Raw genomic sequence first — 25,515 nt, 5'->3', positions numbered from 1 at the left:
GAATGATTCAATATACTCCTCCACCTGTAGGATGACAACAATTTTGCCGAATAATAATACAAAATGACAATATTTTAATGTGAAAATTATGCCATCAACAAATGCCAAATAGGCAAGTTTTCATTAATATTATGTCCAAGGTTCCACATCCATATTGTGCAATAAATGTTTCTATAAAACAAAATAATTGTGTGAAACGTTTCCTTGAATTGGATTCAAGATTGATAATTTCTATGAATCTATCAAAAAATGAGCAGAAAGTATATAAGGGCTTTAAGGAATATATGGGTTTGTCATATATCATTTGTGTATTCATTGCCTATTTAGAAACGTTACTGTTTTCAATTTTATTGGAAAAAATAACGTAAAAAATAATCCTTCATTCATATTACACTCAAAACATTAAACTTAATATCTATTTGAATGTTTATAATGTAAAAAGTAAAAAAAGAATGTAAACGAAGCAGATATTAAAAAGGCTCACCACGTTATTTTTGCAAGCTTGAAATGGTAACGTGACTGAAAAGTTAATAGACTAATCAAACAAAATATCACAAGCCCAGACAATCACAAATTTGATGTGATTTTGACTTTTTTTATGCATTATGCACAGTAACCAAAATAATGAATTTGTTCCATTTGACTTTTTCACACTAAATATTTTCAAGCAAAGAAAATATTTACCTGACTTCTCCATGCTTCTCCACCTTCTTCATTTTTTACAAACATTTCTCCTGGTGGATAATAAACTGGAGGTCCAGCAATATTTTTGGATTTTGGTGGAGGTTCTTTTTTTTGTGAATCCTCTAATTCTGATGATCTTTGCTTCAAATTTTCCACCTTTTTTTGTTGAGCTATTTCATGTTCATGTTGAATAAAACCTGCATTCAAAGGACTGGTTGGAGGCTAGAAAAATTTAGAAAATATTAACCTAAAATTAGACAAAACTTTAATTATCCGTCAATTTTGATGCGAGTGTGACAAATTCCTTGAAAACTTATTTAATTTTATTTTAATACGTCAAGTTAAGAAAATACAGTGAACGCGGGTATTGATTATGAACTGAAATCTAGGTATATAACTTCAAATTCGACTGGCAAATGTTGCACTTTGTCTTACATATAGCCGCAGAATATTCGATTCCCTCTAAAATAATATCGGGGGATCTTCGAATATAGGCACACTAGAGATTAATACAGACTATTCGATAACTGAATCATATTTAAAAAAGATAGACAAAAGTTGCAAAGGTATGAAAGTTAACCTATCTAGCACTGCTCTAATATATCCTCGACTTTGTCGCAAACCTCGTTATTCCATGCACCGAATTTTATAGTAGACACCAAAAACGTTGAAAAAAATTGAATGAAAACTTGACCAGATATAAAATTTCGAGAAAACAAAAGAAGATAAACAGTACAAGTAAATTAACACGGAGTGGGATTAAATTCAAACAAAATGGAGATCTGGAATAGCGAGGTCAGGAGTTAGAGTAGTAGCAAGAGTACTACAACTTTTTTTATCAGACGATTTTTAATGATTGAATTGTTAGCTCAAATTATCGGATGAAGTGATTCGGGAATTTTGCTCTTGTTTGTTGAATGGCTACTGATCGCGAGGAACGTTGCTCGAGGCTATGGGCTACACAAGAGACAGATATTCAACATCTCGATCGATCATAAATGATTGAATGAGAGGTATATTCAAGGGTTAGTGAATCCCATTTTCAAATATGAAAATGTTACGTCGTATATAACAAGGGCTTCATGATATTTTTTTTAAGACGCTTACATTGTTGTCTAAACATGCCCTGCCTGGTCACCTGATTCGTCGCTCAATAAGTATGTGATACAATGAATAAGGGTCTAGTTAATTTCTAAAACCTGGTAATTTATAAAGATAAAGGAATCTTGCGACGATATGCCACAAGAAGCTATAGATTAAATTCTGTGTATTACAATTTTAATAACCTCAATAGAATGTTTCCATACGCATCGATCTAAGCTAATAACGCCTACTAAATGAGCTTATATTCCGAAATATGTCACCTAGCCAGTGGTAATGATATTATGAACTGACGCTTTATTAAACTGGCGAAGAAAGTGTCATGTAGGCTAATCTTATAAATTTTAAGAATTCTGGCATTTTAACAACCAATAAGGAACATAATCATTAGAATCTGTAGATATATCAAATATTTAAAAAATGATACGACTTATTATTGTAACAAGTAACACCTGCCTGATTATTTATACTCTACTTCAAATATATTCCAATCATGGGAACAATAACGACGAAACTTATGTACATTTCGGAATACAATCATGGTTTTAATAGCTGTCAACTTACCTCGTTTCCTATTGTAGCCATGAGCTCATCTAATTTTTTAGGAGGTCCATCAGTCCTATCGTCAGTTGGAAACTTTTTAGGCAACAAAGTTTCCGTCTCCTCGTTAGGTGGATATCCTCCTTTGTAATTATTTTGCGTTTTACTAGTAGATTTGTATGAATATTGAATATTGATAGGTTCATTAGGATGTTTCTTTATGTCATATGGAGGATTTTTTGGGTCAAACGTTTCTACTTCGAACGGTTTGGGATTATTAGGACTGTAATTGTTGTTGGTTGAATGCGTTTCGTGTCTATAGATAATAGTTTTATTTTGAGGTTCATTTGATGGACGTCCATTTTGATAAGGCCCATTTGAATGATTGGTAGTAGTGTTGGTGGTTTCTTTTATAATGTACGTATTAGGTGGATCTCGCCTAGAATAAATATTTATATATTTACAACAATGAATATTATTCAATTTAAAAAAAGCTGCATACAAAGTCTCCCTTGGTCCTTACATAATTTTTGCGAAATTTTTTATTGAAACAATATACATTCCATCAAATTTAAGTCAAAAAGAAATTAATACTCCATATTTTCTCCATTTTATATTTTCAGTAAATTTTTTGAAAACAACTGTTCTACCTTTTTGAAATTAGTAGATGAACACAATCTCAACAGACGGTCGCTATCGTTATCCGACTTATCAAACCGTCTTCTTTCTTCAAGACAAATTTATTATTAACAATTAAATATCTTGACTGTTTTTTTTTGTTTGATCTTCATTTATGAATCGACGCAAAAAACCCGACTCATTTTGCTTAAATCGCGTGAATAAGGCCTTGACAATATTCATTCGAAGTGAGCAAACGCGACACCCAACGCTCGGGTAGTTTACTCGTGCATAATTCTACAGTCACTACCTTTTTTTATTTGGAAAGTCTCTTCTATCCTTCAATTCAACGGCTGTCTATTATCATTTGGTGAACTTTTTGGATAATATCGCTGGTTGTCACAGTTTTGCCTGTCCCGAACGCTTGTTGTCACTCTAGCTGATACGATTTTACAGTTGTAAATGATGGCACAGAATATCCAAACACAGTGTTTAACTCCTTTTTCTCTATCATTGTCGATGAGTTTTCAACTGACGTTCAGAACAGATAAGTTCCCAGATTCTGTCGAAATTTTCATTGGTTCTTTCAGTTGAATGACTTCCTCTGTGTCGTTCATATTTTATCAGCTTCCATTCTTCATATGTCTTAAATCACTGAAGAACATGGGCCAAGTGTATATAATGCAAATTTCGCTTAAATTTTTATCTTAATCAATAAATTACTCTTAAATATATCTAAATAAATTCTAGTAAACATATGACATATTGAACTTACCCATCTGGAGGATTATAAACAGGATATCCTCTTTCTGAGAAAGGTTTATCATTGGTGGTAGTCGTGTTGTGAACCTCTTTTATAATATAAGTTTCTTTACCCGGATTGTATTTATCATTTCGTTTAGGGTATGTGTCCTCAGGATAATGGGGATTTTGAGGACTTACAACATCATTAACAGTAGTTCTATGGGTTTCTTTTAGTATGTACGTCTCTTTACCTGGTGTCGGCCTATCATTTTTGTTCATGTTTGTCTCGGTTCCATTAATAATATAAGTATTTTGATTTGGCAGTGGTGGAGGTATTGGTGAGAAGCGATTATCTACATTTTTCGTAGTAGTTTCATTGTAGATATACGTTTCGTTTATTGATGGGGGGTTTTTGTCAATTCTGTATCCTGGTTGGTAGTTCCGTGTTGTGATGGTTTCTTTAACTAAAACACCTATTACAATAAAGATATAAATACGCCACGCAAGTTTATATCTATATTATAAATGAAAAATACACTTATTATTAAACAGCCGAAGGTGATCATTCGAGAAGCGTTGTATTTTAAGCTGCTATAATTTTTAACGCTAGAATATAATTAAGAATGAAAATAACAATTTGAAATAAAAAAGATCATTCCATAAATATGAAAATAGCATTTTTTCACTGGGAAAATTCTACGTAGATATATTTCGTTGTTGATTGATCTTTTTCCAAAATAAATATTTCCATTTAGTATTTTCTTATTGGTTCCAAAGAAGAAAATGTATTTTTTTGGTTATTTTATTCCTCAAAAAATCTGTATGTCAAGGGGTTCAATCGGAATCAGTACAAGATACATTTAGTGAAAGAAATGAATGAATATGATCCAATTTTGGGAGATTTTAGTGCTTTTCGAAAACATTTTTCAGATTATTCCGATTAAGAGGAAAGAAAATTCTTATTCAAATAACCTTATATCCTTAAATACCATCCCACATCATATGAAATGAAATAAATTTCTCCAAAATGTATTTTTTTTCAATTAATGAAATAACTTTGAAGATATTTTGGGTCAACTAATTTATTTGTTGAATATTTTTTAATGACGCATTTTGCTACAGTTTGATTTTAAATACAAAAAGTTTTTCAAGTCTTTATACAAAGTTACATTTGATTTGAAAATTGTCAACAACTGACAGATGATTGTCAACAATTACGAAAATGGTATATTTTACTGAGGAAAGAATATAAATCGTTAAGCTTCTATGTAAATTAGTTATCAGTGGCTCAGGCTCCGGCAAGAATACTTAATATCAATACGATGTTTTCTTCCAAATCTTTTTGACAGCCAAATGTTCATGCAATATAGAATGCATGCGAGTGGAACTAATGCCTAAGTATGCCTCAATATCACGGTATGTCACGTAACGACCTTGCAATATCAGTTTACGCATATTTTCTGGCACATTAGCCGATTTTGGACGACCTCCACAAAATTCATCTTGTGGTGAAGTACGACCTCGATTGAATTCGGAAAACCAGCAAATCACGGTAGCAACAAAGTCAAAGCGAGTTGATAGGCAGACAGCTGTTGGTTTGATCCACGTCGAAAGTGGTAGAAAATCATCTCACGAAATTGTTCGCGATTCAATTCAATTTTTTAACAAAGATAAATGTTTTAAGTATCTTTAAACAACTCAAGTAGCACTCGTATGACAATAGGTTCTGATAACGTTCAATAGAAATGTGAAGCTTTTTGATGTCATTGTCAGATTTCACATATTCACATCATCTTTAACGTATCTTATAGCTTAAGTAGCAAACCTCGTACAAGTATAAGTTTGGACGAATAATTTGGTTCTTGCCGAATAATCGTTTGTAGGGTTTGATAAATCATAAAGTTCATCCTTACAAGATAAATTTAGTGAAGGAAATTAATAAATATGCCAAAGAAAGTCGACTATGGATTGGAGAGATTTAAGGGTTTTTGTAAACTATTGTCGGGTTAATCAGATTCGGAACATAAAAAATTTTTGGACCAAATTAATTTTCAAAAATACAGACCTCTAGAGTACTGCATTGAGCTCAATTTTTTTCATATAACAACCTCGAACTAATTTATTAGCTAAATATTAGTAGTAACACACCAAATCAAAAATTTAAATGTTTGAAATGATGTTTTTACAATGAATTACTCTAGTTGCTAATTTATATCACTTGCCAATGGATTGAAACGACTAAGAGATGAGATTGTTAAGCTTCTATGTGAATTAGTTGTCAGTGTGCTCTAATGTTCCGGTAAACATATTTAATATCAATCATTTAAAAAAAGGTATGTCATCAATAATACATAAGGCAATTAATAGAAAAGTTTCAAACTATAGATGATAATAAAAACAGGGAAACAAAGTGAACAGGTTACAACCCTTTGATGAAACCCATTATACCCCAATATAACACTGGTTAAATGAGAGGGTTGTTTACAGCGTTTAATTCAGTTAATTTTTGTTCATTACAATTAATTTTCATTTTGTTTCCATAACAATTTTCTATCATTTTTGAGTTGGTTTAATAGTGCTTTTAAGAGGTCTTTCACATCAAATTAAAGCTTTTATTTGCAAAGACAGTGTAAATATCGAAAAAATACTTATCTAATGAATACGGTAAAATAACGATATGGAACGTTTTCTCTTGCTAAATATGTATCTTATAAGAAATGCCCTCAATATACAATTAAACTTCAAAATACATACAAACATGAATTATTTTTTAGAAAGGGCAGAAAAGCAAATATACGATTTAAATATATTAAACACATTATTCATTTATTTTAAAAATGGGATAAATATATTTGTATAATAGTAATAGCAGCTTCTAAAGTGTAGTTTTCATTTATTTATAAACTATCCTAGCGCTAGTCTTTTTCATTCTCCAGACGCAAACGTTTATAATTTTCATGTATCATTAAATCAAAGTTTGAAACTATTTTTCATTAATAAGAGTATTCCATGAATATCTATCGACTATTAACAATTTATAAATATACTAATAGACTTTCGTTTAGCACTTTTACATGCCTGAAGATTGAGTCCCAAAATAAAAATACGAAATTAATGATACAGTCGATGATTTATGAGTCAGGCTAAAGTTATTTAAAATATTTTTAATCTCCAGTGACAACTACTTATAACTCAACACCAAGTGTGAAGTACTCAAAAAATGCGATAAAAATATTACCTGGTGGATTTGGCTTTTGATATAAGGGATAATTAGCATTTTCCTGGTACAAGGTATTTTCCTTATTTTCAATAGCATTATAGACAAAACTTTTACTAGGAGTACTGATAGATTTGTTAGGCGAGTACACATATTTTTGTTCATTCGTGTCGGTCAGATTCGTGGGATAGTCGCCAGAGCCGGGTATCTCGTACGTATAAGTCTTAATTGTAGTTGTGACTTTTGTATTTCCTGGTGGTCTCAAATTAGGATCCAGTTGAGCTAGTACTTCAGGATCTATATCGGGAGAAACGGTTTCAATTACCTCTACGGGGTATTCGTGTATATTGCTAGCTTTGGTTTGTTTGGTCAGAGTAGATGTTCTAGAGTTAACAACTGGAGAAGTCGGTCGAGTAGTCCGGGTGTTGGTATAAGTACCTGAAAATAACCACATTACTATAGTAAGTACATATTGTATATACAAATATCATTCACATATTATTTGCTTTGTAATTATGCATAGATAAACATTGAAAAAATAAACTTTTCATACCTATATATTGTCAAGTTCATTGTAAAATGAGTTTAAGAAGAATTCATAATAATTTAAGAACTACAAGAAAGTATTAGTTCATTTCAATGGAATAACCTGTGTATTTTTCGTTTATTTCAAAAATATATTCCATTTTTCAATATTTGAATAAATTATTCGTTGCGATGATAGAATATAAAACTAAATACAGACAATACACCGCCCGCAGAAGTATGAAACAATGGGTTGCTATAGTCTATAGAATGTTCACAAAAAAAGCAGCGAATCATACATTCAATACAAAATGTACAAAAGTACATTACACACCGAGGTGGGAAGAATTTCATTACTGTCGAAATCTATCTAAACTTCCTTGGTAATTCTCCCATATTCATCAGATAAACTCATCAACACCCACTTTACACACTCTCCGTCAATCGTGGGTGTTGCAGGTTTTCTGCGGTTTCCCTGCAACCTGGTGAACCGGTTCTCCAGTCAAATGGCCGACGATTGGAATAACGCAACCGTAGCTGTACCCGCCCGCCCCCTTTTAAATTTGAAATAAACAAGAAGACCTCAATTTTTTTTCAAAAATAAGAAAATAAAACCCAATTCGAGGAGAGCCGTTTTTGCTTGCAAGCCTTCTTTCGCTTTCTCGTCCAGAAAAGTTAGGTAGACACAACCTCACGCAACCACCACAATCCCGGCCTTGCAGAAGAGCAATTCCTATATCAGGGCCCACTCCGACAAACCCTGTTCTCTATAAAAATCCTCCTTATCCTACCAAATTTAACCAATGAATCACTCTCTCTTTAACTTTCTCCCTCTCTGGTGAAATACGTAATTAGATTTTGTTGCCATATCTGGTTTTCCCCTGTGTTGATGACTTTATTTTATTTGGAGAAGGTGCATTCAATATATACTATTAAATTAACATATCATCAACTCACTCTTTCTTCAATTCAATAGATCATTACTCACCTTCGTTGATGTACTCAATTTCTTTTTGTAGCGAATTGTCTCTTTCAAGTGTTCTATTTCTGCTTTGACTTGTTGGAGTGTCTCCGTAATGAAGCTCTCTATTTACTACTCGTTTCTTTATCGAACCCCTAAAAGAAAGCTGATTAAACATTTCAAGAAAGAAAATAAAGTACAAATGAATAAATGTATTCAATAAATAATTTGTTAGATATGATATTTTCGCAGTGGTCCCTTCTCAATTTTCATAACTTCAGAATATCTATACAAAATATTTCTTAAGCTCATCCTTTATTAATATATTAGATACCAGAACGGTATGATGGCGGATTAATACATCGTGACATTTTGAAGAGTGATTCTGTTTGGAATGATTTATTAATTCCAATTTATAAGTCGAAACTAGAGATCAGTGTTTATCCAAAACTAATGTATATTATGGAGTGTGACAAGACAAAATTGTTGAACGATATTTAGAGCTTTTGAATGATAGTTGTTCGAATTTCTTGATGATCTGTAACAAATTTTTTTCTTACGCATATATAATAGTGAAGTAATCAGGAGATCTATGGAGTTCTTTAGTCCTCCAAAGTCTGCCGACAGTAACTCTCCATATTTTTCTTGTGGGGCTATTTAAAAGCAAAATATGTACTTTCAGAGTCTATTGATTTGATTGATTGAATTGAGGATATTGATAATGTCGAAAGAATAATTAGGGAACTATGTGGAGCCATAAAATTTAATAGTGGAATATTAATATTCTACATAAAATGTTCTGCATCATATTATAATCAATGATAAGGATTTAAATTTGTAAACTATTCACTCTACTCTAATTTTTTTAATAATAAAAAAGACAATTTCCTGCCAGTATACGGAAACTAATAATAATTTCCTGCAGCTTTCAAGGTAGAGGAGTATTTGGAAGACAGTGAATCTGAAGAGAATTTGCAAGAAATATCACCTTTGGTGAAATACACGGCCAAGAAAGCAAATCTATTATAGGCATGCTGCAAAGAATGAACAGGCAATCTGCCTAAAATGGAGTAGGAAGAAGAAGATTTCTTCCAGAGCAAAATGAATAAGTGATGTGAAATTAGTTTCACCACTACCATAAGTTGATTGGAAGTGTGCGATTGTCTTCCTTTTTTTAAAAGGTTAGTTACATGCAGGCTTATTGCGGCTAAAAACTACCTTAAACAGAGGACTCACTTGTTGGACAACCTGTCACCGCTCAGCTTGATATTGGTTAGGTTGGGTATTTCATATAACTATTATATCCATAATTTCATTCATATTACGTTGCAAATGAAATGAAAAGTTTAAATATGAATTACTATTGGAATGATTCTCATATAATTTTTTTGTGATATGAAAATCATAAAAAATTGAGAATCAGTAGGAATATAGATTTCGTAGGGAACGCATGACTTAAGATTTAATCTTAGCACTTGAGCAAATCTGCGAAAAAGGACTTAACAAAATTCTATAAGCTCGATTTTAGAAAAACATGTTCTCAACATCTGTTTGAAGAACCTCGATCCAAGCAACTTTAATTTAGTGGATCAACTGTGTCAGAGGAACTCAAATCTGGTGCTGGGTGGCCGAGATAAGACATTAGTGTAAACTTCTTTTAGAAACTTGAAGCTCGACACCCAATAAGTGGATGTGCGTTTTTAGACTTTGGGAATATTCATTTAGAGAATACCAAAAATAGGTTTGTAGAACATCATCAACGTAAGTTGCGTATAATTGAAACAGTGGACAAGTTCGTGATAGGATATATCAACAATTCGAAAGGCTACAATTCTACCTTTGTCAAGTCACCAACTTTGTGATAATTCATTCTTTAAAAATATCTCTTGTAATTTCATTGATTATGAAAATGAAATGCTTTCCAATTTCAAAATAATATATATAATAATGTTTATGAGAAGTGTGCTTTGAATAAATTTGCATTATGAAATTACTAATTATTTTTCTATGAGTATGATAAATAATCTAACAATTTTTTGAACCTCGCTGTATAGAGAACGATAACCAATATACATTTATAAAACAAGTACTCACCCGTATTTTGGATCGGTTCCAGAGGTATTAAAAGATTCTGCGAAACAAATAAAATATTTTTAGAAAATTATAATTCAGCTTATGTAAATAAATTGTTTCAAAATAAATGGATGTTACTTTATGGTGGAGCACTTTATAATCTGTTGGTTAAAATAAATTCCCATTTTAAAATATACCTCCAATTTGTTATCGACTAGCAAATAATCCACAGCATTCGCTGAAATATTTTATTAGATAAAAGTTGGATTGCAAATTTATTTTAATTAGAAATTCTAGATTCCGTCTTGACTTGTTACCAACAATAATGTCTAAAAGGTGTAGATTGCAAATAGTAAACTTGATAAAAACAATTACAGAGTTGTTGAAGCGTACTTTTTGTATTATTTTATGCACAAACTGTATAGATAGACTACTGAAATATTATTATTATATCATATTTATTGTAATAATTTGACTATTAACTATTGAGAAAGTCCTTAATTGATGATCCTACTATTGAAACTTAATCCAGTAAGTAAAAGGTATAACCTTGAAAAAATTCGGTATAAAGTTCTTTCAAATTTTAATCGATAGTTTCTGGTAGTACTTTGAGATGAAATTTAAAAACAGAGAGTGGGGAGAACCCTGCAAAATGATCCCAAATATGGCATTTACACATTTCAAATTAGTTGAGAAATGGAGTTCAGTTTATTATTTACAAAAATAGTCTATATCAATACCAATGAATACCAGTCTATCTATCATATTCTGAACATTCACTGAAATATTGAAAATTGTTTCGAATTAAATAATATCACTATCACTATTAAAAGTAATATAAAATTATCTTTCGTTTGATACGTCCAAGTTTTAAAATGCACGGAAGATGTGCACGAAAATATTGCTTCGGAATTAATGAACATGTGTTGTGCCTGCGTGACGCGATTTGTTTATAACAGCCAAAGCCATAAACATTGATCAATTATTGCTTTAGAAATTCTTAACTCAACAGGCTGAATACCTTGTATTCATTCTTAATATGAAACTAAGTGTTTGACTATTTAATCATCTGTATTATATTCATTTACAAGAAGATATCACGTTTATGATAAAATGTAGTAACACATTTTTGCTTTCTTTATTTCAGAAAATTATATAATTACTTAATTATATAGTGCGATCAATTTAGATTAAAAAAAATTAGAATGTACACTGAGTGCGTTTTCAATATAAATTAAAGTTAAAATCAATATATTGCTCATAAGATAACGAGAAAATACATGGGATATAAAATTGACAAAGACACAAGTTTTTGAAATATGAAACTATCTCAAGGCAGTATTGTATAAGTAAAAAAAAAACCAATTCTGATGATTACTCATCAAAGCATCCAAATAAATAGTGAAATTTAACATGACATTTAAGAGACATCAGTTCACACATACAGTGGCAAATTTCAATGCAGTAACCCTTATTTTTTGCAGATGTATATAAAATCTTTCGGTTTTTCAATTTTACATACCTGAATCCAAAAAAGAAGATTGTTTAACTTGTTGTAGATCATCTAGTAGGGTGTCCAATTGATTTATGCTATTTTGAGCTCTAATGTTTTCTGGTGTAACATCTTCACTTGTAGTTTTATACATATACTTTTCTCTTTTATATCCACTGATATGCTGTCTTCCATCTGGACTCTGAAAAAAAGATTTCTCACATTGTCAATCATAATTATGTCATCTAAAATATTTCACATACACATGTTGATGTTCAATTTGATGAAGGACAGCTTTGGAATAGTAACGACAATTTTTTCGAAAACATGAAAACGGGAAAGTTTCCAATGATAGACAACAATTTTAACGTGTGCTTTCAAAAAACTCGTTTACTACTATCTATTACTATCTTACTATCTATCTATCCAATGCCCATCACAATTGAATTGAATTTCTAAAGTTTCTATTTGAACAAAGTTAAGGTATGAGTTGAGTAGAAGTAGTTTTTGTTTCGTTCGTTAATTATACATATTACGGAAAATAAGAAATAACATTTTAAGAGAGAAAATAAAAGGTTTATTCGTTTATTGTATTTGAACATGTTCTGCTTTAAAAGTAAAGTTATCTTCTAAATGTAAGAACTTATTATCGTAATATTCAATCATTCTTCTTTTTAAAACGTTTCATTCATCATTTTATGAATTGAAATATTGTAGTGTTTTTCGTAATTATTTACATTCTTTCTATTTGTGTGGTGCATTAATAAATACTGTATTTTACGTTATTAATCGTTAAATAATTTCTGCGATCACTTTTACTAATTCGTAATTTTCATTACGACTATTTATATAAAACTAATTCACTGCGTTTACAAAAATTATTTATATACCTAAATAAAATGCTACAAAGTTCTAGAACAAAAAGAAGCAAAAGAAATAAATAGACTGTAAATAAACCGATCTAATGTTGGCTCTTTAAGACTGAATCACATATTAAACTTTTTTCTCTAATATTGACTTAAAAATGGTTTATAAGTCTAATAGAGATCGACAGTTCATTTTAAAAAATTACCGTTAATGTCAGTATTTGATACAAATATTAGTTCCTGATTTGTGAAATAAGTATAAAAACTTAGAAATCATAGTTTGGTATAAGGATAAGCCATATAAATTATACTAAACAACTTTCTCAAAAACTTTTTGTCGTATTTTCCCCATATATGGCACTTTACTATAAAGAAAAAAAATTTTTCCAAAAATTTCTTAACACCTAATTTTTCAAAACTTACATTATGTTAGAAATTTTTCTTAAACCAAGCAGAGACTTAAAAAATGAGAATTCATTTCGAGTTTTTCATCTTTTTCAGCTATACGGGGACACAGTATACATTTTTCTTAAATGGGGGGTAACTTATTCAAAGTTAGATGAACACGGTAATTTTCAATGATTTTGTTTTTAATAAAAAAGCCATTCTATATAAATGAATGAATAAATGCTAACGACCTTTAAGAATATACTCAAAAAATTTAAGGAGAATGGGTAAATAAAATATTTCTCACCTGATAATTGTAAGCGTCATCTGATGAGTATTCTGTAACTGGATTTGATTTAATACTAGAAATAGTATTCAGAGATTTGTTTTTGTCAGTAGTTACTATTCGAGACGTTTCTTTCGATCTACCGCCACTATGATAATCTAACGAGCTTCCTGGACGTGATACGGAATTTTGAAGATCTTCAAGGAGGCAATCTATAAAAAAATTTAGTATTAGTTACATTCATATATAACGTCATTGTAATAATATTTCCGATTCTTATTTAACTTTAAAAAATTTTTTTCTCTATTAAAATAGATGCTTTTAACGTAACAAAGTTAGGTATGTTTGTACATGATCCAAAAAAGGTATTACAAATTCAACATCATGTATTTTACTTAATATTGTGTATCCACCGCAAACCACTAATTTACCGAACATATAACCTCATTATCGAAACAAAATCAAACGGATACTACACAATTTTAACTTGACTGAGCTATTGCGGCAGTTGCAATGGCGAACGTGTGTCTGGGTGCGTTGTCCTGAAGCAAAAGCAGCTTAGGCAATTTCTTTCTCTCTTTTTCTGTGATTTTTCAACTAACATTTCATAATAAGCACCAGTCTTTGAGGTCCTTATTGTAGGTAAACTTATAAACTAAATTTTTCCAATAATGGCCAACATAAATGTTTCCATTCCTTACTTCAAATTTTGGTCTTTGCGCATTATAGTAATGAATCCATGATTCATATATTATTCCTAATCTTGCAAAAAATGTTTATTGGTCTTGTTTATACTGCAATGAAATTCGATCGCAAATGTCTTCTCGAGTTTGTTTGTATGTATTTGTTAACATTCGTAGCACTAATCGTGCAGACACAACCATCTTCATCTTCAAACTAATTGTCATTGAGATAATTGACAACAGTTTCGTAATTATCCGTTTCGTAATAAAAACGGCCAGATGAATAAGGATTAGATAAAGGAAATAGAACAAGTGTGTTGATAGTTTACCCGCACCCATGGAGAATAGAGGTAAGGAGTTCACTGAAGGAATCAGATGTGTCCGTCTGAAAGCAAAAAATACCATTAACATTCGAAATCATATAAAATGATGGCAGGGACAGTTGGCAATCTAAATAAGATGAAACGCCGACCTAAACCAGAACTAAATGTGGAAGAAGTACTTCAATGACCAGGTATGATTTTTTGTGTTGTTTTTAACATTAAGAGTAACTAGGAGCTAGGGTAGCAATTTTCAACAGGTTTCCATTTGAATAAATGAAATTATCTTATATTTATAAAATAAATACATTTATTTTGACTTTGCAACATTGTTCGAAAAGTACTGATCGTATGAACAACGATTTTAATATTTGGCTTTCAACTTCTTCGAATACAAGTGGATGTTTTGTTCTATTATTACAAATTGTAAGGTAATATAATAATGATACACATGATTGTCGTAATTTGCAGTGAACTGCTTGCACTCCAATTTTTATTGAATTTAATCGTGAAAACTAGCCAAATCAGGTTGATAGAATATGAGATTTGCTTGTTATTTAATAGTAAATGCAGTTTTCACGCTTTATTGCCCCCATTTCAGGTATAATTGTGAATTAATTCCTACTAATTAGATAAGAAAAATATACTAATGTAATACTTATTCTTAATAACATCACATTACATGAAAGAAAAAAATTACTTCTGCACAATTTGCCAAAGAAAAATATAAAAAATTACTTAGACTTATTAAAGTCATCCAAATTGTAATAAGCATCCTCTATTATCGGCCCAGAGATTGGATATTTTTTGTACATAAGGTCTAAGAAATGATAGCAATTAAAAATTAATCACTGTCCTTATTGTATCTACAGCTCTATACGTTTAAAGCGATTATTAGATAAAAATAACACATAATTTTTAATATTTTCGATCTTAGATCTCTAGATGAAAAAAAAAATGTAGGCTTGAAGATTGTTTAATACAAATGATTCCGTAACTAAAAATATCGAGCTAAATTAATGAATTTTACCGTAAAACAATAATTTCATAAGTTTATTTAGAAAACAGGATGGTAGGATATTGTCAATGTTATCTTATTTTCACACAAAAAGCAAACATTGTTTTTAAATGTTTGTACAAAAATAATCACAGGATATACATTTAATCTATTCATACAGAATTTTCAACCTAAAGTAATATGATTATCGGAAGATGGTTTGGATTTCGAAAACTCATCCATATCCGCTCGAGGGCTTTGATATATTGGAAAATAATTTTTATTGTCTATTTATATAGGGCGATATTTTTCGTTGGAGAATTGAAGCTTTTTTGGATACTTAATAATTTGTATAAGATCTAGAATCACTTAGCTTGGATTCCATTATATCGAAAACTAATTTCCGGAACAAGGCTACAGATGCAATCATTTATAGTAGCAATAGACATTGCATTTGGAGCAAACCCATTTCCGTAGCACATTCTCTATAACTAATTTAAACTGCTATACTCATTCCAATCGAAAAGTTTAAAGTCATTAAATTTTTTCAAGGTTCTGTGACCTACTTACATAAATCTAATAATAGGTACTATTAGTGAGGAGCCGATTGTAGGTGGACCAATTTGTGGTGATTGGTTTTCTATAGGATAGATCCCATTGAAGTACAGGTTCGCCTAACCAAAACCTGGAATGTTTTTGTTTAAAAAAAAAGCTGCTGATGTTTTTTGCTAGAATTATTGAAGAATTTGCGAGCTAGCACATTTATTAAAGTCATCAACAAGTGTATAATAATGATGGGTTGCCTCATTTTGACTTGGAAATCGGGTTTATCCAAAAGTGTTGAAAATTTTTAAGATACACGCCATCGAGTACCAAGAAGAAAATAATATCAAGGAATAATATATTCATAAAAAATGTTCTATTATTAGCTCTGATGCGCAGGTGATACAAGAAGCAAGAATACTTGTTTAGGATGAAATACAAATTGTAATAAGAACTTACATTCAATAATTAAAACAGGGTCACTAAAGCAATACGTGTTCATAAATCAATATAGATATTATACTTTCAGATGTACAAGAAAAGACGTTTTCTCATAATTTGTAGAACGAAGTCAAAACACTATTTAAAAAAAATATATTTCCAAATTTTTAGTTTGACGTGCTTTAAAAGCGTGTTTTTTAGTTTTTTGAGCATATTTATTTTTCACTTTTTAGTTCGATTTATTGTCAAAAATAATTTTTTTTCAAGTTCTAGTGCACGGATGTAAAATTCTTCTCACACAACATATTAAAATTCCAATAATACTAATGCAGGTAGTATAGTAAATGTTCAAAAGAGGGCAGAAGTTGTAAAATTTGTTTCGATTTAAAGATAAAATTTGCAGTGATTTTTTTTTTAAATTTGCCGAAATAAAAACAAATTGTGAACGGGATTTGAACTCACTCTCCTGGCGAAACAGGAGAATAAAGTGTAATAAACCTTTTATAGGTTAAGTTCTGACATTATTACAAAATCACGCAAAAAAATTAAAGCTTAATTACTATAAAATTGGATACTAGCAACAAAAATAATTACGCAGGATCGTCAAAACGACTAACACTTTCAAACCATTTTTGTTGTATATTTGAATTTCTTGGCATCATTAAAAAAACTTTATTAAGTGTTTAAATCGTGGTATTTTTATGGCCTAGCACAAAGGTTAATAATAACGCTTATTTTAGAATAACCGAGAGAATAACTGTGGTATTTATTTTGCATCATATGTTCAGTGTTCGTATTACACCTATACACAATATGATTGCCTTACTTAAATACCTACAAAAATTTTTTACTCTATAAATATTGATAAGAGAATTAAATATATAATATAAATATAAACTATCCAAAACTATTTTTTTCTCAAACCATGCAAGTACCCTATTGCGATTAAATTCGAAAAATTTCATTGTCGAATGACACTGTTTCGAATAGAATATCTGATGCATAAAAAATGTTAAAGAAGTCTTATGTTCGGTATTGTCAAACATTCCACCAAAGTTTAATTCGTTACGCATTAAGAAACTGGCACATCCACTTCATTAAATTTTCTGTTTTAATTTTGATTTAATAGTCACTACCTAACGACTGATTCGAATATATTGGAGCGAACTAAGACAGTTAGAATTCCCTTTTATTCATGTTATTGCAAAAAATACAATTTTGATGAAAACTAAGGACTAATTACTTGCGTAATTTTTAATTTTAGTTTTTTGTATTTTTCTAAACGAATTCTATTCTATTTTCATATTAATATGTATACTGTTATTTAATAAATGGGGTGAATGAAAAAAGTATAAGAAGCCTTGATATAGCAAGTCTCGCAGTATAAATAAGTGTATTACGACTCTTTGTTGAACGACTCATTATAAAAACATCTTGTTGTTGTTCATTATGTTTTGTATTTCAATCGAATTATTCAACAAATTTTAGGTGTTGCAATTTTTATCGAACTATATAAGTAGCCAATTAGTATCAATAAAAAAAATTTGAGGTTATCTTCTGATAGCCTTGTTACCAGTACCTAATTTATACAATAGTCCATATAATATTAGTTTTTAATTTAATAAATGAGCAAGACATTGGAACAGAAAAGTTTTTGGTATCTAGACGAAACTGTGCAATGATTTTGTGCATAATAAAAATTGCGACACTTCAGCCCATATAACTGCTCGCGATTTTACAAGATTAAAGTAACATGACGCCTATTTGGCTATATTGCTAACATCAAAACTGAAGGTTTGTTTTAATTTGTTCAATTTCGACTTCGTTTTTCTTAGCTCCACAACTTTGAGAAAGTCTTATCCGCATTCACATGCCTGCACCTTCAAAAGCCTAGTACCTTTTCCCCCTGCTGGACTGTATAGAAAGTTCAGTTCTACGGCATATTTTATATTTTTTTGGGTTGCCTATTGAGTTTCTGCCATCTGGTCTCATAAAAACATACCTTGTTTGTATTGGTAGATATTTTGATGTTACTACATGACCTATTCGTCTTCGTCTGCCATATCCAATTCCGTATTGTTGTGTTTTCCACTCTAATATTTTGTTTTCGTCCAATGCGTAATAGAAAAATATGTTCAATTATTTTATTGGTAAAAAATGAGGAGTCTAATACTAATACTATTGGAATTAATCTCCTATTCTAATGTTGAATCCATGACAGGAATTACTACTAGAAGGTTCTCAGTATTAGGAAGAATGTGGAAAAACTTGAAATCTTTCAGCTACTTGTCCTACAGCGCGTTTAATGATGAGGAAAGCTGTTGGCATATTTTAATGTTCTAATTTTCCGCCCGTGAATTGAGATACATTTCATATTTTTTACCGTTCCATATACACTAGAAGTACGAGTTATATGGAACGACAAAAAAACTAATACCTGGTACATATAACTTAAACATTAGCTGTATATTAAATGCACTCGGAGAAACAAAAAAGTGAAAAAAACGTTCCATATATCTCCACTCGACGGTATTTATTCGATTCTAGAATCAGAATAATTTTTGGCTATAAATGAATGAATGGCTGAATTTAAATAAGAATGGTTATGACGCAGATGATAATGCTACAAATTCTTCTCGGGTAGGACAAAATATTGAAAAACGGGCATCTAATGTGCGAAACGGGAAATATGATGAGTCTCTTCTTTAATTTGGCTTTATATTCCAAAATTTTAAGGGTAGTAGACAACCTCTTTGTTAGATCTGCAATGAATTATTGGTTTGGATCAGTATGAAAAATTAAAAATATATCTTGAGTCAAACCATGTTTCAGATGTCATTAAACCAAAAGAGTATTTTGAAAGACAGTATAAAATTTTAAATAAAGAGAAAAATCCTGACCGTTAATAGAAAATTTTTACTAGCATTGTATGAAGTTTCTTACCGTACTGCTAAAGATGAAAAGCCGTTCACCATTGGAGATCTTATATTACCTGCTGCTATTAAAATGGCCGAAATATTACAGAGAAGTAAATAGGGTACGTACATTTTTTAGAAAGTATTTATTTTTTGAAATTACAGTTTTTCCATAACATCTTGGAGTAGAGAATATATTGCCACTCGCGGTTTTGCTATAGTATCACTAATTGGGAGTACTTTTATAATCGCTCATTAACAGTGCTTACTATATTTAACATGTTAGTTATTAGAATAAGTGAAATATAGTACTGTTCTATTGGTGGAAAATAGGAAAAGACCAATCAAGAGGGGAGAAAAACTTTTGAAATAACAAAGTTCATTATTTTTCGGGAAATAGAAAAGATCTGACAACAATGTAGATACTACCAAAATACCCGCCGTATCACATAATTCTTATGCACAAAAATTTATAAAAATCGTACAAGTCGTTTCCGAGATAATTAAGGCATTCCATACATTAAACTTTATACCCCTAGAAGCTTTTGTTTCGTTCAACTGCACAATTGGGTTAATTTTTTTCTTTAGTTATGAACTGTAGCATACAAACTAATAATAATTATTTCCTGATTTCTTTGAGGCTCAATTTATGGTGGTTTTCTCCTATAGCTGTACTATAAACGCTTGCAGAGAACTGTCTCAATTCATAGCGCTAATATAAATTGACGAACACCAAGAACGAGTTTCATTCACATACTCATACTACTTTCTGCTAATTCTATAGTCTAGGCCCTAGGGGATTTTTTTTAATTCTGTAAACTTACCTAAATTACTATCAAACTTTGATAAATTTTGATTGGAGTTGTATGTTTGTCGTTGCGGAGAGACGGTTCTCATCACTTGCGTTTCTTGATATTCTTTCCGTTCGTATTTTGACATTTCTAAGCTATTCTATTTTACCATTCGCCTGTAATTTAAAATAATATATCAAGATTTTTATAAAGAGCTCAAAGAGCTGCCGTTATTTCAAGCACAGATGAGATTAAAATTAGTTATGAGAAGTTATTATCAGTATTTAAATAATAAATAAGGATTTATGGTGTAATAAAAAACACCATCCGCATTTGTATTTCTTTAGCTTAAATTTTTGTTTAAATAAGAAGTGGCCGTTCATTTTCATATTTTATTTGTCCAAGTTCCTTAAAAGTATGATTACAATTTAATAATAAAATTTAATAATGAGCTCAATCATTTTTTTTTATAAATGATCATGATACATACATGATTCTAGAACGCGTCAATGTCAGAAAGATGGTTTTAATTTTAATATGATCTATTATGGTGTTATTTACTTTTGCTAGAGTTTTTGTTTCTCTAGAAATAAAATGAACTTGTTATTTCAAACGTCACACATATTTTTATATTGTAAAATCATTGTAAAAACATTAGTCCTGTGATATAATCTATACCTTGTATTGTAAGAACTATCAATATTAGTGTTTATTTCTTATAACTGGTCGTGTATTTACGGAAAAACTATTTTGCGATTTTATTGATAGTAGGTGCGTAGAATATTACAACGAATTTTTATCGTTAATTATGTTTTTCGAAAAAAATCCACAATGCTAATAGAATCGAGGTGATTTAATATTTCAAAAAATATCAAGGATTAAACTATTCGGCATCATTTGAATATCATGAAAGTAACATTTTTTTTCTAGTGGTCTGGAATTTTCTTTTTTTATAAAATACAAAAAATCCAAATTTCCTAATGGAATCTTTGTCCTTGTTCGTCACTACCTTCTGGAAAAAATTCAAATATAATCTAGTGTAAAATAGTGATATTCGGCATAATACATTTTGTTAGGACTTGGAAATCATTTCCATTGGGATTTTTTTAATTTTGTTGTTTCTCAAAAACTATTTACCACTTTCACACAATTTACCTCGATGCTAAGCTATGGAAGTAAATGGGATCAAAACATCACTTTTTATGTAAAAAACTAGCACAAGAGAGTAAACCCTGTAACACTCGAGTAACTCTTGATCTTGAACTTCTGTAGGTTGTTGTGTTCGGGAAAGACGTGCCTTGGTATCTGATTTTCCCAAAGGAAAGAGTTTCTGGTCAACTCTGGATCGCCTATAAGTCGGATTGCTATCTTCTGGATTGATTCGATCATCCTCAGGAGTATATAGGTTCTTGGCCTGAAAGAGGGCTCAATGTTTTCGCGAAGCTGCCTTAACGAAATTAGCCACGTGACTATGCCAGGACATATTACCAGCCTCAACACTCAATAAGCGAATTTGCAGTTATAGTAATAATTCATTTGTTGGATAATCTACAAAAGTTGATACAGGCAAAGATACTACTATAACCCACAGAAGTAAATCGCTAGGTTTACCAAAGAATTCAGCGTGAGAACGTAACCGAATATTTTCAAATATTTAAATCTGTCATCTTTGTTTATTCATAGCCTTCAAACATGATTCAAGTCCTAATTTAATATGAAACGGAGGAGGAAGAGCTCCTACCGATTCAAACTTAATTTTGCTAGTTCCATACCGAAAAGACATTCTGTTCGGCCATAATTTCTCTCGATAACATATATTTGCTCTTTTGACTAAACATTTATTTTCATTAGTCATAAAAATGATTTGGAAGTTCCTGCCACACCAAATGGCCAGAGAGCTTCCGGTGCATTTCATTAACAATACAATTTACATTGTACACATTAGTAACCTAACTATTATATCGGTCACTAATTTCGCACCTGTATTTTATAAGAAAACTCCCAAAAATGTTACTGAAATTAGATCGTTAGATAAGGCGGGGTTCCCATTATGATGGTTGGATAGATTGCTTTTTTCATTACACACTAATAAGACATGCTGAGACTTTTTCCCTTTCACAACATTGTGTAAAAAGTAAAGGCTACCAATATATAGAATAAGAATAATTCATTGGTCACGGATTTTACAATATGTATTATACAGTTTTAAAAATCGCAAACTTTTTGTGTTGAAGTGAAAGAACAGCATTTTGAACACACGAACTACCAAATTTGCCTGCATCTCTAATGTGTATCTAAATAATAGACTCCGTTTGTTGAATTTTTTCAAAGGTATCTATCAAGCAGCAATTATGGTGGCATCAACTTGTCGATAAGGTTCTCAGGGTTTCATGTTGGTTAACACGATTGTCTTATTATCCTACTTGCACCTCCATTCATCAATATCCGTCATCCAGCAACGCGATGTGTATTCAGTAATGTAATTGGGGAGTCATTTTAAAAAATCGTTCAGTTTATGGTTTAGTTAACTTATAGAGGTTGATATCACAGCACTCTAAAGAATATTTTGATTTAAATTGTAATTCATGAGTTCACAATATTGAAAGAACGTCAACAATTTGTATGGGAAAACAAAATCGTCTCAATACATTATGTGTTTTCAGGAATTCAAATGTTTCAGTACAAATTAAGATTCAATAACGCCATAATACAAACCAAAGTAACCAAAAAGTTCCAAAAGAACTTACAAAATGTTCAAATCTATCGATGATGATAAAGGCGTTTACAAACAGTATAACTGACCTGAAATTGGAAATGAATCAGTTGAGAAGGTGGAACAGTCGGGAGATAAATTGACCGCAAAATCAGATGAAAATGTGTAAAAAGGCGTTTACTGTTGTGAAACTATATCTGAAGAGAACAGATCTGAAAACGAACATCTTTCTTCTTCTTCTTGACAACCCACCTCACTACGAATTGCTTCTGATTCAATTATAGTAAATTATAGGATATTACGAAAAGATCTTCCCAAAGACAGTACTTTAAGGAAGTTGAAATCAATTTTCAGGTACTTTGTTCTCAATAAAATAATTCAAATTGCCTTTTGATAAAATCTCGTATATCCTCAATCAATAATAAAAATTTGCCTCAAATTGGATACGACAAAATGATTATTGCTCATATTCATTTATATTTTGGTTTGTCGATTGTTGATCTAAAAATCTACGACATTATTGAACTATTTATCATGGTTCGTCAACCTACTCCTTATTCCGCCTAATGATCATTACTAATTCGATAATAAAGATAAAAGAATTTTAACATAAAAAACAAAGTAATTCATTCGATACTATCAATTATAACTCCATTCATTTCCATGAAAAATTACGGTCATAAAATGCGTTTTGTGAAGTCATATGGTACATTTTATTCTTATTTTGATTCATTCAAGATATATCAAATTACATACAATTATACATTTCAAAAGATGTGTGCTTTCAAGCATTGAGCCCACTGTAAGCAAATTCTTGTGGCAGTAACTTGAATTAGCACTTTATTTTGCTTACATTCTCAACTCAAATTGGCAAAAGGTGAGTTAAAACTGGAATCTATTCATCTATTTATCAAAGTTGCTAAATAAATTTTCCAACAGTAAAATTTTAGAGACGCCAAACTGACAAAGATATACAAAAATCCTCAAGGTCACACGTGGACTACTGCCACTACAGCGACAACAAATTTACCTACGAGTGGTGACACATCACCCCTGTTGCCGTTGTAGGCGAGATGTCCGAAAAATACAAGATTTATTGAATAAAAGTCGTTAGTGAGGAGACGTTTGTGATTTCCCTTACTAATTGGAGGCAGCTTGGTTTCATTATGTGGACTGACTCACGTTAATCGTGCGGGTAAAGGTAACCACTTTGTGCTTATTAAATAGTATTTAGTCTAAGATATCCTATAAAACATAATTGTTACGTAACGTTTGCTAGTTCACAATTCATTTAACCTAAGAGACCAACTAAATGAATCCAAGATACTTTAGTGTCAATTACATTAAATATTCCCTACTTATAATTACTTTAAATAAATTGAATAAAAGTGTTCTTTGTATACTCATTACCCGCATTTCCAATTGCACTCCTGTAGATAGTACGTTGATTTTTATTATAGTGCGAAAACACAGAAGCATTATAAGAAACAAAACGTAAACTTAATGGGTATGAAGAAATAAGGAAAAAAAATATCATGAGAAAAAGTAGCTTGTGAAAGACTTGAGAACCAGAAAAAAATATATAGCACAAACAATTTTGGAGCTCAGACAACGTATCTTTAAGCAAAGCAGGAAAAACTTGACCACCACCAAGCTCACCCTCAATCTTGCTCCCTTAGTGAATTCAAACGAAACAATGTCGCTAATAAAGGTAGTCTTACAGATCCATCTGTTGTTCAACCACACCAAAAGTCTTCGAGGGTAAATAATCTCAAAATATGGCAGAAAGGGAAAATATATCTCTCAACAGTTTATTTTGCCCTGGGTTACGAAAACTGTCTTGTCTTTTTGTTTTGAAAGACATATATCTAACTGCAATGCAGTTTTATCGTTGTTTTTGTTGGAGCCAAAGATAAATTGCAACTAATACTCAAATTATTCGTCGTGTGACTGAAGGAATGACTTATATTTTATAATAAAGTATATTGATGAAATGTATTACTTAAACTCACAATGTTCTATCAGAATCTAGAAGTACTTTTACACAAAAAGATGGTTTATTTCATAAATTATAAATTACAAACTGAGTCTTTACAAAAAATAGTTGATCAGTCTATGTATGTATGCCTTAATATCTATTTTCCTGCAAATTCATTTTGATTTAAATTAAATATTATGACGCATCCTTGTACCGCTAAATTTGTCCTCCTTAAGATAAAAATCTACATATTGCAACATTTCAATGGGAATACTGGCAACTATCTAGATTTTTGTGGTCCACTCTGTATAGATTCACTCAACGCATTTTTTGGTAACATCTCGTACAATTGCCATTGGTCGTTTATCATTGAACTAATGAAGTGCTTTTTACTAATACATTATGAAGTTATTCTGGCATACAGGAAAGCTATGAACATTTTTCTTTGACGGTATTAGTTGTATGTTTAATTACGTCATGTTATCCTCAGTTCGGGATTATAAATAGTCTCAATGTTTAATGTGTATTTATCAATTATCAAATTGAGCTGTAATAATGTTCTAGAATCGTTAACTATCTTGAATTAAATTCTCTATTCATTCTTTATTAATGGCCTGAGTTGTTGTACTTAATTACACAC

General features: G+C 30.7%; 1 protein-coding gene across 4 annotated transcripts in view; it reads right to left on the bottom strand.

Moving 5' to 3' along the window:
- Positions 1–25,515, bottom strand: part of LOC130449462 (uncharacterized) — a 54,729-nt gene that overhangs the window by 2,824 nt on the left and 26,390 nt on the right. For 2 of the 4 annotated variants that reach the window (XM_056787289.1, XM_056787290.1), the window contains exons 2-10: positions 20,218–20,360; positions 13,516–13,706; positions 11,986–12,157; positions 10,485–10,521; positions 8,418–8,545; positions 6,926–7,342; positions 3,719–4,160; positions 2,350–2,764; positions 685–906 (exon numbers count right to left, since the gene is read on the bottom strand). In XM_056787289.1, coding sequence (XP_056643267.1) covers positions 685–906; positions 2,350–2,764; positions 3,719–4,160; positions 6,926–7,342; positions 8,418–8,545; positions 10,485–10,521; positions 11,986–12,157; positions 13,516–13,706; positions 20,218–20,332 — 2,139 coding nt within the window. In that variant the 5' untranslated portion in view covers positions 20,333–20,360. The remainder of the gene's footprint in view (positions 1–684; positions 907–2,349; positions 2,765–3,718; positions 4,161–6,925; positions 7,343–8,417; positions 8,546–10,484; positions 10,522–11,985; positions 12,158–13,515; positions 13,707–20,217; positions 20,361–25,515) is intronic. The other 2 variants (XM_056787292.1, XM_056787291.1) reach the window with 1 other exon arrangement.

This window comes from Diorhabda sublineata, chromosome 10, assembly GCF_026230105.1.
Source record: "Diorhabda sublineata isolate icDioSubl1.1 chromosome 10, icDioSubl1.1, whole genome shotgun sequence".
NCBI classification, from domain to species: Eukaryota; Metazoa; Arthropoda; class Insecta; order Coleoptera; family Chrysomelidae; genus Diorhabda; species Diorhabda sublineata.
Note: the sequence above shows the minus strand (reverse complement) of the source record. Positions and strands in the feature narration are given on the sequence as shown.